The sequence below is a fragment of the Rhea pennata genome, chromosome 26, assembly GCF_028389875.1.
Source record: "Rhea pennata isolate bPtePen1 chromosome 26, bPtePen1.pri, whole genome shotgun sequence".
Lineage (NCBI taxonomy): Eukaryota > Metazoa > Chordata > Aves > Rheiformes > Rheidae > Rhea > Rhea pennata.
Window position 1 is genome coordinate 3,952,245 of NC_084688.1, and position 15,649 is coordinate 3,967,893.

Genomic DNA, 15,649 nt, shown 5'->3' on the forward strand with positions numbered 1-15,649 from the left:
CTAGGCTACTTCTATTTTTACGGTAAAATGGGAAGGTAGTGATTTTTCCAAGTCACTCCCATTATGGTTCATTAGGACAAGTGCTGCTGTTTTTATAAAACTGGATAGCGACAGTTCTCAAGTGTGCTGGCTGCAGTCTCCTATAGCCCAGCTGATGACAACTTGTATTACAGCAAGGCCAGCCAGAAAAAAAGGGAGGGGGAGACAAAAACAGTCGGGCCGAGTGTGGGTGAGGGACAGGGAGAACGCTTTCAGCACCAAAGGCACAAGCGATGCACACACACTGCCAACAGAGTGGAGAAGCACTACGTGGTGACAAGCACTTAATGACCCTGAGGAAGGATATTAAACCACTAACATTGACTGATATAAAGACACCTGCTGCTGTAAGATGCTCTACAAAGCACTCACTTGATAGGAATATTGTGCAAAACCTGCTAAAACACGCAAGGTCCCCATCAGGAGGAGCTATATGATTTTTCTTTTTCCTACTGCAGCCTGTTTGCTACAAAACTCCAGACTGAAAGTGGTAAATTAGTCTGACACTGCTAACAGCTATAGCTGCTTTAATCAGCCGAGTGGCTGTCAGCTTGAGTGGCTATTCAGTTCCAGCAGATACCGTCATGTTTTCTTCAGACCGACCGTAGCGCCTAGGAGATGCGCTGATATGACTTGAAATACAAGTATCTCCCTGATTTTTATAATCATGTTCTCAGAAAAGGGCAGGCAAAATGGAGCAAAGCTTACGGGGATAAACTACTAGAATTACAAAGTGTCTGTTTCCACTCTTCAGTGGAAACAATGATAACATCGTTAATAACGATCATTTGGTTTAGAGAATATAAATCTAACCATGATTGAATTCTGCCCTCCGTGAGCTAAGCCAGGAACTCAGCTGCTATCAGTACAGAGATTACACGTGCATTTAAAGCCCCAAATCACTACAGCCTGATTCTGTTCCTTATTTTGCTTTCAAAAAGACATTTAGTAGGAATAGGAGGAACATGGTTTCAAAAAGCCGCCAACTGTAAAAGACTTTGTCACTGCTTATCCTTCATCTCCTTATCCTCTACTTCATATTGGCTCTCTATACCCTTGGAGGAATGGAGACCGATCCCCCTTTCCAGACTGAGTGGGCAGGATTAATCTGAAAAAACACAGACATTTCTACTGTAGCTCAGATGTCTGCACCTGAGCTAGTCACCTGAGGGCCTTCTAAGGAACAGCTCATCTCATCCTCAAGCAGACTATTAAATTTGTAGGGTCAGCTGTGTGCCCAAACAGTATTTATTTTTTTCCACAACCAACAGAAAGGACTAAGGTGACCAGCACAGATGTAGGTACCGACAATGCAGACAGACTGAAGTCAGATGAGATGAATCCCATTCCATATGCAAGCTCAAGAAATAAAATGATTAAGATAATGGAATGAAATGCTTCTGAGATGAATATATTATAAACTCTGATTTCTCAGAAAATTTACTTACCTAGGATCACAGAGAAACTTGGTCTTTTCTCCTTCTTCTCTCCAAATAAGCCATTCTCGGAAAGAGGGATGAACAAACATTCGCGTCATATCTCTACGTTTGATAAGAAACATAGAAAGGTTCTCCATCCTCTGCTGAAAGTCATCCCACTCCAAAGTGCCCTCAATGTTACCTGCATTAATGGCCTGAAAAATATGTTCATCTGTTAATGGGTGCAGAGATGCCACTGCCACATTCAAGAGAGGCATAACCCGATCAAAGGAAGACTGCGTTGGGAACTTCATATTGCACTGTAACAGGTAAACTTCTGACAGAGAGACCGGGACTACTTTGTAGCTGGAGCTTTTTAGTACTAGGTATCCTTTCTCTATGAGATCAAAAGTGAGTTTTAGGTACAGGTAGGACCCTTGGCTCAAGGTCTTGAGGTGAGAACTGAGCTTGCCAAATGTAGTGTTGTCCATTTTGCCGTTAAGTGAGATGTTGTTCTGGATCTCTGAGCTGCTGTGTATTCGATGAAGGATATACGCCTGCAGGTCCTGGTCTATGGCTTCGTTCTCTTCCAGTCTATCCAAAAATATTCTGTGGAAGGGCAACAGCTTAATTATTTCCTACAAAGAAAGAAAAAGAAGTATGTTCACGCTGGAAGCGCTTATTATTCATTAAGTAAACCTAATTCACATTACAACAGCACCTCTGAGACTCCTTTAAGACCTTTTCCATCAGGGCAAGCATACAAGATGGCAACTTATGCCCTCAGAACCTCACAACCTCATCTATAATCAAGTAGGCTGCGTGGGAAACGTGACTGAAATAAAATCAAAGGACACAGTTTCTGATACCCACGGAAAGAACAGGAAAATTCACATGGAGCAGCACCCTTGTTATTCTTGCCCCATCCCAACAAAGAACCAAGACACGTCATCTGATTTTCGGTCATATCAGAGGCCCATTGCGGGCAATGACCTGTGGACAACCACAGGAGAGGCTTCAGGCCAGAGGGCGTTTTGCTGAAATAGAGTCAAGGAGCGCTGACTCTTGGATTCTTCCATATCACATAGCCACTATCAACAGGGAAATGCACTGAAACATCAGTACAGATAATATTTTCTGGGGCAAAATAAGTATGTCTGTCTGTTAAATGATACTGCTGCCAGGGATTCTCTTGTTTGCTAAGCTCATTAATGCAGCTTATGTAGCACGAGAAAAGCATTAAAGATCTTTCCAAGAGAACTCATGTTATGGATTCCCACACTCTGCAAAGTGAGGAGAAATGATTCAATGGAGCTGGGCAATGCAGCTGCAGGAGAAGCAATCAGTTCTCCAGAAAAAATAAGACAGTGAGCACATTGCTAAAGTAAGCTTTGCAGTGAGGAACTCTGGGCTGCAAAAGCCCTAATTAAATGAGAAATTAAAGTCACAAGGATGCAATTTACCTACAATTATGAAAAAAAAATCTTCAAAATGGTGTTTCATCTACTCCATTACAGAGCACAAAATAATTGTAGCACAAAACAGCAGACAGCCTGTGCTCTCCTGGTGTCTCAGGGAGCAGCTGCAGCTCCCGGCTCCAAAGGCAGCGTGCAGCAGCTGGCTGGCTCGACGGGGCTGGAAGCAGCACACGCTCCCTGCTAGGCAGACCACAGTAAATCAACCTGGGGATCTCAGTAAATATTAGCAGATCTCAGTAAAACTGCCTATATGGACCTCAATGAAAATGAATTGCACATCTCTGTGCTAACTGAAAAACGGTGCATGATGCAAAAAGAGCTCAGCTCCGCGTAACTTAGTGCTGCAGAAATGCCCTTCTTCCCAGGGGAGCAGCTCACTGCTCTGAGCTTGTCCCCAGTCGCTCGTCTGGTCTCTCTGACGTCCGCAGGAACGTTCCTGCAGCTGATTCTGCAAATCAACCAGCTCTACTTTGAAACAGTGCAACTAGCAGCTCAGTACTAACTGGGGCATTTTATTGCCTCCCAATTTGTTCCACTGCGATGAACAGTCAAGCCAGCAGGCTACAGGCTGCTCAATCCCATGCTAAAAGAGTGACGATGAGCAGCTAAGGCTGAAGGTAATAACCTGTTTAGCTGCAACCTAAGATGAAAATAGTTCAGAATAACCCAAACAACATTCAGCTCAGGACTTCAGCACCTGCCAAAGATATGCTTAATTGAGCTGAAGAATGTCTTGGATTAAGGTCAACTCCTCCAGATTGAAACAATCGCACTCACAAACTGCGCGGCAGGCAGAAGGGCGTGAGGATGTGCACGCCCGAGCTTCGCCACACTAAGCAGAGAGTGTTTTCAACTTTTTGTTTGAAAATCAAGGTCTCAAGCCTACCGCTAAGCATATACCCACTAAGACCTGCCTGTCAAGGCCCATCATGACAAAGATGCAGTTTCTGTTTTCCAACACTCCTGGTCTCAATATACCTGTAGACTTGTCCTGACTGTCACTACCAGCTTAAGCCAGGAAGGGAATTTTCCGATCATTTTGCTCAAGAACGAGACTATGGTGTCCCCATAATCTGGCTTGTGGAATTCAGCCTCATTCAAACCATCAATTAATATGATGAAATCTTCATCAGGGATCTTCCTCTCTGAGATAAACAGAAAGAGAAAAACATTTATTTGAAAGGCTAGCCACATGACTGCAATATACAACAAAGTCACTAGAGTGTTTTAAGGCATCATCAGATATTACTAACAAAAAACCATACAGCAGCAGCATCTCTCTCCTATGATACATTAATTGCATGTACACCCATAGGTACATCCACACATAGGACATATACACCATTTCAATTATCATTATAAAAATCTTTATAACTAATGATGCATACTCTTGTAGACTGGGATCTTAGGCTCAAGAGGTATCTTTTCATGGATAATCTTGCCTAAAAAATACAATACTAGCTGGGGAATAGGAGAATGGAGTCTACTGTTGGCATATGCTGCTAATTTGTACCATTGATTTTATTCAGTAAAATGTTTGCTCTCCTTTGTAAACTACTATGAATAAATCATGCTATTAAAAAGCTCAGCATTCCTGATAGGAGGCTATCTTCCCTCTTCGACTTTAAACTGTGTCAGGAAATTTTCTATAAAAATCTGAAATAAAATGTTCATCAATGACACAAGTTGTCTCTGTGGTATCCCAAGGAGAAGAGAAATGAGAAAAAAACATACTTCCAGTACTGCTGAACATGAAAAATCTCATATTATTGCCTTATGTTGTCAAGTTGGGCTTATTTCTTTACCTACTGTTAAAAGCTATATGAAAAATAAAATATCATTATAAATCTTTTTTCAGTTAACTTTTCACTGGGTATACTAGAAAATATATTTTATGGCTTTCTGAAACCTCGGAGAGAACATTGTGGGAACCTGAGTTTTGCGCACATATCTCACGTTTCTCACAAAGCGAGAGGAGAGAGGAAAAAGCAGGGAGTTGGGCAAGAACCAGAACTTTCTGCTGTATATTATTTAGCATCTCTGAGATTCAGAAAGCATATTTGAGAAACACCTATCTAAGTTTGTCAGCGGCATTCAACATTAACAGCTACGCAATAACTTTGTCCCAGTAGCATTAAAGCTTCAACAGCACCTTGTAAAAGACCTGCTGATATATTTACAGTGTCTTAAATGTGATATATTTTCAAACCCATTTCCAGACACTGCTCGTTTCATTACAAAACACTTAGCACAGATTAGTTTGCCAGCACTCTCAATCAGCCAGGTTGAAAGATGGGAGTCTTGATCGCTGGCTCCCCCAGAGCCGTGTTGAAGCAGGACCCACCAGGGGAAAAAAAAGACTTCATATAAAATTTTTCCATGCCCTAGAACTTGTGACCAGATGGGAGTCAACCTCCTTGGCAAGACAAGTAAGTATCCTCAGAAATGCTCTGAATTCAAGGGCTGGAATACCTCCCAAAGAGGATAATCCAGCAGCTTATTTTCCTTTGGAGCAGCGGTTCCTAGCGCATCCTCTTTTGCCAGGAGCGTTGGCAAGAGAGTGGCCGTGCCACCCCTGCAGTGGCATTTCCACATGTGTTTCTCCATGCCAGGAAAACCAGCCGCTCTGGAGCCGGGCTGGCTCTACATGCTCTGCGCGTCTCCTAGCACGCGCGCGCACGCTAGGTATCGTCGGGCACGGATGTGGCCACCGAGAGTACAGACGCGTAGTTCTGAAGTACTGATGTGAACAGCAGAGCTTCAGATTTGGTTGCAGCTTTACCTGTTCCGCGTTGGTTCATGCACTGTGACAGGCGGGATCATACAGCAACTTATTTGAGCTATTTTTGCAACCAATAACACACAGAACGCTGTTCTAATAAACATATCGCAGGCTGCAGGACAACGGAGTCCTGAACTCCACAACACTTGGACAGCTTTCATGGCAACAAGTAACGATCTTAAAGTTAACGACTGTTACTAAGAATTAGTTGTATCTTGTACAGGAAGGAAAGGGAGACAACACTGATGCTGCCTTAGGAAAATCTCTGAGATCACTAATTAGGAAATGGCCTGTTACCAGTTTCCCCCAAAGCTTTACAATGGGTATTTATAGACTTTTATGACACCAGATCTTGAGTTGAAAGCTTAAAATTCTCAAAAGACCATTAAATAATGACAGTTCAAGGGGAAAAAAAATCACCCCGACAAACAGATCAAAACACGTTGTCACAAGCAGAGCTGTGCGTGGAAACGGTTGCTTGTTTTCATCTTCAGAACTGCGATGCCAAACTTGGGACCAGGAAGAAATCGAGAAAACAAAGTTAAGCACACGCTGTCCTTAGCACTTCATCTAGTGACAGGGACAGCAGGGAGGAGAAGCGTGGTTAACCCTTCACTTTCAGACAGCCATGATGGCATGTTCTCGGCTTTGCTAAATCTCACTTTTTTTTCTGCTGCTCTTGAAATTCAGATGCAAAAGAATTAACCTATCGCTTTGTTTGAAGCCCAGATGCAACTGTTATTTTTTAAAGAAAAGAAAAACAAAAGCGTGGGTGGGAGCTCAGGGAAGAATTAGGGAATCTCCTTTCTAGTACCTTTGTGTAGATTTTCCAAGGGCTCCAGGACTCCCCTGCGGAAGGAGGCCATGGGGTCTTGGACGCAGGAGCGCAGGCTGAGCATGCTCTGCAGGTGGGGCTCCCGCAGCAGCTGCTCCCGGTAGGCCACGAACTGCGGCGAGCGGCAGAGCAGGGCCGCCACGTTGTGCACAAACTCCGGCACGAGGCAGGTATAGGCATTATCAGCTTGGCAGTAGTGGTAAGCGACGACCTAGTAGAGAGAAAAAGAAGAAAAACACGCCGCTGTCAGACACTCGTCGGGCAAATTGTTAAAAGCAGCATTTTCTGTTTGATTTTACGCGTTCCGGCAGGTGAAGTCTTTAAGGACAGCATGTGTTAACTACCCGTGACAAGGATCCAGATGAATCAGTTGATACAAACAGGCACTGATTTGGAAAAATTACTGGATCTGCCACTTGAGGAATAAACGAAACAAAGCTGTAGCTGTTTGCAGAGACGGACAGTGACAATAACTGACGTATCCGGAGCGCCGTGCTGAGCGCGCAGGGATGGAATTGCGCTCCAAGCTCCGTTTAAGGACCCGGTGTCAGTAATAAACAGCGATTGCTTTCTTAAACTTACTTTTTATTTGCTGTTTTCAAATGCCAAGCTTTTGCAGAAGCAGACACGGAGCACGAGCTGGAAGAGAGCACCTTACAGCAAGGCAGCATCCGTGGATGACAGATTCCCCTGAACAAAGTGGGAAGCCAGACTCACTACACATTACTCATCCGCTGTGACACAGCTCCTCATTCAGAAAATCGATCCAAGAAAAAAAGAAAAAAAAAGGAAACCTTCCTCCCTTTCCAGGTCATCTCATTTTCTGAGCTCTTCAAATCCTATCAGTTCTGCCCACTTTTTCCAGTTTGCAGAAAACCAGCGGGGATCTTTCCAGCCCAATCTGCCAGCTGTCCTTTGTTTTATTTTTTAGTATCAAAAACAAAAAAAGAAAAAAAAAAACCCGAAAACTCTTTGCTCCTACAGCACTCAGCCAGCTGCTCCAATATTACTCCACAGAGCAGCTCCTTCTGCTCCCTCGCCCGCACCGCTCTCCTCCCTGCCCAGCCTGGCCGTTTGGTGCCAGCAGCTGTCAGGCCAAGCAGCTCATCTCCAGGGCAGCTCCTTCCCATTCATCACATTTGCTTTTCAGATCTCACCACTAGCATCCCAAAATTTCTCTGCAAAACAGGTGGGCTGGACAGTGGGGGGGGGTGGCCGAGGTGGCCTCTTGACAGTGAGGGTACAAACGATTGTGCAGAGTAATGAAAACACCAAGGGCTCTGGGGTCCTCCAACGTTGTTGGCTCAGGGCTGCCTTTTCCCTTTAAATAGCACTGTGTGAAACTACCAACGGGATAAAATGCAATAATTTCCTTTCAAAGTCAAAACGAGGTGTGATGCACATACTGTAATGACAAAGCTGGGCTGTTATTTCAAGCATCACATCCTAATACTTACGCTTAAGCTTTAATGGATACCTCCCAATTCATAACAGCATTCTTGCTACCAGCCAGTTAAAATATAATGTATACTCTTAGAAAAGAGCACTGGGAAAAGCAGTAGTAAAGCTAACGATTTCTTTTCACCAATCCTATTTATCTGAGGATCATAACTCATGGATTCCACAGTGTAACGTTCTGAAGTGACCTTCCCCAAAATAGAAAGCCAACTGCAATATGCAGATATCTCATTTTCTGCACAACCTATGTAGAGATGAACATAATGTAAGTCTCCTCTTTATGAGGAATCCAAAGAGCCCAAGTCATGGAAAAGCGGATACACCTACAACCTACTCCTGAAGGCAAGGGTCACTGTTATATCCCTTCTTCTGGAACATACAGTTACAACCCAGCTAATTTAACCCCCTTCAGCTACATTCTTGATTCTTTTACTGGATTTACTGGTATATGGACCAAGCCTTAAAGAACATGTTGTTAAATGTTGTTCTTAATAGATGGACCTGAAAATAAATTGGTAGGCCACAAAGATTTTGGGAAGGCAACTAAAGGGAAGATGTTACGACGTTCTCAGAAGCGCAACCGCACCAAAATGCCGTCTTACGTTACTTATCCTCCGTGACATTTTCCAAATTTCCAAGTCACAAAGAGATGCTGCCAAAAGCTGGTGCAGGAAAAGCTGAATCTGTGTTAGAAATCAGGCTCCTTGCTTATATAACTGGAGTTGGTGGAGCGGGGAACAGTTTTCTCCCCCCTCTGTGAAAGCTGTTGAGGTTTCAAAAAGTTTCCTTCTTCCACATTTGGGAATGAGAGCAGGTTTGCCAAGAGGAATGAAGGCAAGGCTTCAGAATAACCAGTGGTGAGGAAGGTGTTCACCCAGAACTGGGAAATGGGTTCAAACTCTGTTCTTTCACCGCTCTCTAAGTGACTGCCTTTAATACCTGGCCATTAATGGCTCTAGAGCAGGTTCCTCTCCCACTGCAGTTACTCCACTTGTATACTTAATTAATGACTCATGAATCCAGCTGGAGGTGGACTGCCATCTCCAATGCTTTGGAGACTCATCAAAGAGACCATGCCTGGTCCCTGCTGCACTCTCATTGGAAATGAGCACTCTCATCCTTACGTTGATGCTTGTTCCGGGTATTATTAGTCTCTCATCCTCTCTCTCTGGACTGGACAAACCAAGAAATACACTCAAGAAACAGAAATAAGAATTTGAACAGTCCAGAAATAAAGATTTCATTGAAAAAGAAAGGGGTGCTCTCACAAGATTCGTTTTCCATAAACTCACCATTTTTTTGTTTTAAAAACGACTTTGCTGAAAAATTCCCAATTGACTCTCATCATAACTAAAATCTTTGAATTAAACATTTAGTTTTATCTAGAAATTGTGTTACAAAGCAAGAAATCATCTTGGATTCAGCTATTGCTTGTTACATGTTGTTTAGAAAGTTGGAAGTTGAATGAGTAGTCCCTTGCTGTAATATTTAATAGAAGGCAATCTCCTGGATCTCAAACAGTATACAATTCCTATAAGCAACGCTAATGCAAAAGTGGATTAAAACAAAGGATGGGAAAAGCAACACCTAGATCAAGAGCACTGAGAATGAAAGCTCATATTCAAAATACATATTTATGCTATTTTTATAAGGTCTGAGAACGTAGTTTCAACATGATCTTTTGTAAAGACAAACTGAGCGATTCAATGCAAAGTAACGAGAAGCCAAAGCATTATGTTGTTTATATGAAATAGCAAATGCCAGAAGTTACACACTTGTATCGCTTCCTTTTTTCTTGCTTTAGGGAGAGCTTCAAACCAACGCATGCTTGTAGAATGCTTATTTTATCTTGAATGATTCCACATGCTGGAGCATGGGGTCAGGAAAGCGCTTGGCCATCACCTGCCATCTGTGCAGGCTCTGGGCTGCGTAGCCAGTGCGCGTTCACATTTTGCAAATGCAGAAAACTCTCGCAAGCTGGAAATCACTTCCAAGTGACTCTGCTCAGAATGTGGGCTCTGAGGACAGAGATTCTTCCTTTTTGAACACAATTCTTCCAATTGTGCCCCAGTTCATGCCCAACTTAGTTTCTACATCTCTTGGAAATGGAAAAAAATAACGCAAATGAGTACTGGTCTTCAAGGGCTGCTCTCCTAAAATGACCTGGAGAGCCTAGCTGGCTACCCACCAAAGAGATACAATTATCATAAGTTTTTTGATCATCTTTTTTTTCCTCCCTCTCTTTTTTTACATTAAGTAGGTATTACAAGGCTTGAGAAATACCAGACATGGATGAGCCAGAGCACTGTGTCCAGCTGACCACCATTCAGCAGGACCATGATCCCAGTATCTCCTGATGTAGGGGTGAGGTACATCTATATTCTCATGTATTCAGAAAAGCCACATGCTTTATCTTCCTAACTGCAGAAGCAGAAACCTCAAAGGAAGCATTCACACTCTCTTTAGGTGCTAAAACCAGTAAGATTCAAGGAGTCTCTGTCCAACTTTTCCAACGCCAGCCCTCCTACTCTCTCCTTTCCGCCATGACCACTGCCCTTTCTTTCCATCCAGTCTCACATAACCCTCACCCTTCATACTGCCTTTTCTTTCAGCCTCTCATTCTGGTTCCCTTCTCCATCCATGCTTTCTTGGACGTGGGCCTCAGCAACAGTGGCCAATTCCTACCTGCAGAACCTGGGCATCTCTCCTGCAGTTCTCTTCCTCATGCCAAAATGATGTCCTGAATCATGGGTAGGTAAACTACACTCCAGAGCTTCAAGACCAAGCTACTGACATCACCTGGTTTGTACTATACGGTCATTTATCTTTGGTTAACTTGATATGGGTTTTGGTTCAGCCACGAAAGCATGGAGGAAATCCATGAAGTCAGGGAAAAAAAGGAGAAGTTTCCTCATATAGGTAAGAGCTATGAAAACAGCTGCTGGAGGAAAAAGGAAAACACTTCCCCATTAAAACCAGGACAGCTATTCCAAGCATCACGGAAAATGCCACTAGGACAGGAGGGAAAAAGTTAAATGGAAGCAGTGGGAAGAAGAGCAGAGGAAAGGCTGGGAAGCCCAGGGAACAGGGAGAATGAGCCACAGGGAAAGATTGTGCATCAGCGATAAAGAACAGAGGGAGAGAAGAGACTGAGCTGGGAGGGAGGGGGAAAAAAGAGAAAAACAGGGAGGGAGGGAGCGGGAGAACATGACATGCCAGGAGTAGATAACAGCCAGTAACAGTAATATGAGAAAGACGGGAAGGACAGTGTGAACATCAAAGGAGAAAGAGAAAGAGGGGCTGAAGATAGCTCAAGGGAAATAAGTTATTTTTACTTAATAGGGCAGGCCAATTTTAAGCAGTTCTCTGGCACTATTGGTGAAAAATAATATCTTCCAGTTAGGAAGCATTCCTGCAACATCGTGCCTCTGGTGTGATTTGCTGCAGCCGTCCCCTGTACAAGCAGCATGCAGCGAGGCCAGTCCATCTCCATTTTCTTACCCAGATAAACCAGACTAAAGGGAAGAGCCTCACTTATCTCTGGCACTCGGAGAAACACTTCAGTTCCTCCAGCGCTTCCCTGTTCTTAACAAAAGGGCTTCAACATCATATTTTAATCATGTTTCTGCACCTAATGACATTTATCTCCTTTCAGCCCGTACAAAGTGGCTTCACCTATATTCGGTGCAATGCTTTCACCTGCCAAAAGGCCATTTGCCGGGTATAACACTGTCTTTAATACGCTGGCGCTGCCGACGGCATCCTGGGCTGCCGATGCAATGGGAGCAGAGCTCCAAAACCGGCCCTTCTGCATGGAACAACCCAGCAGAGGTGGCCTTCAGGCCCGTTTGGTCAAGTGCTGCTACCACAAGCAGCCACAGAAACCCAAAGAACATAGCAGCTCAATGAGTTATTTAAACTATGCATCAAATCCATAAAAAAAATAAAAATAAATAAAAAAAAAAACACCTTAGTGAATAAAGGATAACACCTCAAGTGACAAATAGAGAAGGTGATGCTAGCCATAGGGACGCAGTTCAGGCTTCTTCCTTCGGGCTGAGCTGACCTTGCCTTGGGCTATCCTACCTCTGAGCTGTGCTTCCCCGCCGGGCGTTGTGCCCCAGGCAAAGGACGCCCGTGAGGCGCATTTGGGGCTTGGTGTTCTCAGCACGTGATAGGCTTGGGGGAACGGCACCCGTCTCGTTCCCCTGAGGTGCTGGGCCAGCTCTGGGAAGGCGAGGTAGCGCTCCGGTGGAGATGTATCCGTCCAAGTTATATTTTATACAGTATCATTTGGAGAGAGAAAAGCATCCTGCAAGGCCAGCAATGTGGTGACGCAGCAACGGTTCTTCGCTTGCTCTGGCCAGGGGAGTGAAGTCAAGAAGTATTTTAATGGATGAAAAATTAAAGAAAAACCCCCAAACCACCAAAAAATGGGAAAAAAAAGAAAAAAACAGCATATCATGAGAAAGGTGCAGAGTACTGTCTTTTTAAGGGGATCTTAGATTTAAAATGCTTGCTTTCCATATTCATTTTTTTTTTAAAAGTTTCGCATTACAATTGTACTGTCATATCAGGCAGCATGTTTACAAGCGCTAAATAAAAGCAGATGGATTTAACAGCTACATGAAGCTATGTATTCAGCTCTACACAGCTAGGCCAGCTCAGCAGGAAAGCTGGCGTGCATCTACCGGAGCAAAGCAGTCAAGTCAAGCTTGACCCACCGGCATTGCTGAAGATCTGGTAGCCTGCTCATAGGCAGAGAGCAGGTTTGAAATAAATTCAGGAATCCTGCAAACTTCACCCCTGCATATATATTAGAACAAAAGACTAAGCAAGCACAGTTTGCCAGAAATGCTAATGTTTTATTTGCAAGTGTCAAGATGGATGTTGAAATCTGAGTAGTTTTATTCATGACTTTTGAGAGTTTGCCAGATCTGGCAAGCTTGCCTCGCTTGTCCTTCTTCCCTGCAGTCCTCTCTAGTCCATGCTGCGATAGAAACCCCAACAGACCACAGGAGGTGGAAAAAAAGTAGCAGAGAGATGTCCCCAGTAAGCCCTGCTCTGAGCTCGGGGATCTGACAAACTTCCTTTTCTTCTCCACCACGACCGGTGGGAAGCTCATTAGCAGTGATTGCCTCAGCTTTTCTTCAGAGGCAGAAGAAGCCCAGGAGTGAAAGAGAGGAGGGAAAAAAAGAAGGAGGGGGGGGATTGTGCCAGCTCAGCTGCTGGCAAGAGGATTAACTTTACCTTTGAAAAGTAAATCAGGAAACTGATTCACAAAATCTCTGCTAAAAAGGTATTACGACGTCGCATATACAGCAAGGTTTCCTCCAGGCAATGGAAGGCAAATTCCTTTAGCTCTTGATGCCCCAAATGCACTGCAAACCCTGAAGAGTATACAACTTTTCCCACCAGACTCCATTTCTGACCAAAGTGAAAGACTGAGACCTTAGACACCTCAGCGGCAGTCCACCGCATGCTGGGATGTTTTTCTCCTCTAGGTAGGGATAACTTCAGGTAACTTCGACGCAAGCTGGATACAGCTTGTGCCCTTGTACAGTTTTTGCAAGAAAAAATTTATACCTGATACTGTTTTTCTGAACTGGCTCATTTCTAAGCATTTTTATTCTCCATTAATTTGCTGATGATCACTGGACTAGAAAACATGGATGACTTCAAATCGCTCCCTAAGAATACAACAAAACACTGCTCTTTTCCAGCATGGCAAGGAAGCTGCAAAGACGGTCTGAGTGGAGCTCCTGCTAGGCAGCATTTGCTTCGTTGTTTTTATAATTAATCTCTCATCTCTGACAACAAAAGCTAAAAGCAACTCTTGTCCCCCAAAGAACTTACTGCATGAAAAACAGACAGAAAAGTACAACCCTGAATAATCCAGAGGAGGAAAAACAACTGTTCACCTTTCATTTCTGTCATCATAAATGCACAACTTTGGAGTTTTGGGGGTAAGTGACATTTGCAGAAGGAACAGAGTGGGTGAGAGAGACGGCATGCTTCCCACCAGCACGCTGCAGCCTCTGCCAACACTTTCTTAAACCTTTGAGCATATTATTAATCCACTTTCACAATGCTCTGCATTTCTTGTTATCGCAAGGGCCACAGCACAACCCAAGAACATTCTTCACTGCGCCGCGCAAGCAGAGGTGGAACATCTGTACTTAGCTCTGTTTTCTCACATGTTTTATATATCTCTTAAAATATTCCTGACAATTGTGGTTGTCCATCACTGTCAACACTTCCCTCTCTGCTTCAGTTCTGACTGTAGTCCTCATGCAACTATCTAATGTACGTCCAAGAAATATTTTCCTATGCATCGGACGAGAAATGTCACATTAACCTAAGGGTCAAGTCTCTCCTTCGTTTTCTTGGGCTCTTTTTATTTCAGCTGGTTGAACAAAGCTGTTTCAAGTAGGCCATTAGGAACTGTTTTATTCCATTGCGACCGATACAGGAACGTGCTCTTCTCTCCCTTTCTCTTGCATCAAAGGATATTGCACCTTTCCCCTCCTCCAGCCTTTTGTTTTTTAGGTTAGACTTTGGACAGTCTTTAGCCTGCCTCCATGAAGGTTTTTTTCCTAGAATGCCCCACAAAATGCCACATGGAGAATGAGGCATCAGGCATCCAGATTAGATGGCTAACTCATTTCAAATGAATATTTCTAATATTGTCTCTAAAGACAGCTCAGGGTATGCGCTCTGCGTAGAGCTTCAGTACCTTCAAAGCTTATAGCAACAACAAACTTCCATGATCTTTCAAAGACAGGTTAGATGCCTGTGACCAACTTTCTCAGTGAGGTGATCACACGCAGACCAAAGAGCTCAAAGCTGTTGTTTTAATGGATTTTCAATTCTGTTGTCAGGTCAGCAATCCTTTTTCTCCACAATGTCACTCAGAGACTTCAAAAAACGCAGCTGGGCTTGAACAGCCAGTGTTTATTTTATCTTGGAGGACATCACACGGCACAGTTCCTTCTAAGCAGATCATTTTATCTGCTGTTGACAGCAAGTATTCGTCAGTGGTGCCGAGTAGTACAGGAGGTTACTAAGAGTGCACTAACACAAAGCTTCCAACTATCAATCTGACAAACATCCTAAAACATTTTATCTGCCTTTATCTAAGTTCCCGAAGGCTTGATAATCCATCAAACTTACTGTTTGCTACAAGCTGTACAGCAGTTCTGGAAAATGTTTTCATGTAATAAAAACAGAATTGTTGCTTATGAAAAAGAACGACCAGCAGGAAGATGGAACTCAAAAAAAAAGACAAAAACCAAACAAGCCAAAAAACCTCCTACATTTTCAGTAGAATGACTCCTTATGATAGGAAATGAAGGTCAATCAGGATTTAGGCATGTGCTTGATTTTAATGCATGATTTCATGCAGGCATGGACATCAGCACTACCTGGAAGATGACTGCTTTTGTGAATCGAGAGAAACCAAGTAACACCTAGTTACATATTCTTCTTGGCATCAGATATCAGATATCAAAGGACCATTATCTGTATTTTTCTGTTAACGGCCAGAGAAATGGAGGCAGGGAGATGAGAAGCGAGCTCTCCAAGGATCCCAACCAGGCTGACGGCGAAGCTGGGAACAGACCCGAGGTCTCCCAACGCT

At 43.6% G+C, this 15,649-nt stretch overlaps 1 protein-coding gene across 1 annotated transcript in view; it reads right to left on the bottom strand.

Annotated features, from left to right (window-relative positions):
• The window catches only part of TANC2 (tetratricopeptide repeat, ankyrin repeat and coiled-coil containing 2), a 239,560-nt gene that overhangs the window by 44,759 nt on the left and 179,152 nt on the right, over positions 1-15,649 (bottom strand). Inside the window, exons 13-15 of the mRNA XM_062595777.1 lie at positions 6,532-6,763; positions 3,914-4,080; positions 1,488-2,095 (exon numbers count right to left, since the gene is read on the bottom strand). Coding sequence (XP_062451761.1) covers positions 1,488-2,095; positions 3,914-4,080; positions 6,532-6,763 — 1,007 coding nt within the window. The remainder of the gene's footprint in view (positions 1-1,487; positions 2,096-3,913; positions 4,081-6,531; positions 6,764-15,649) is intronic.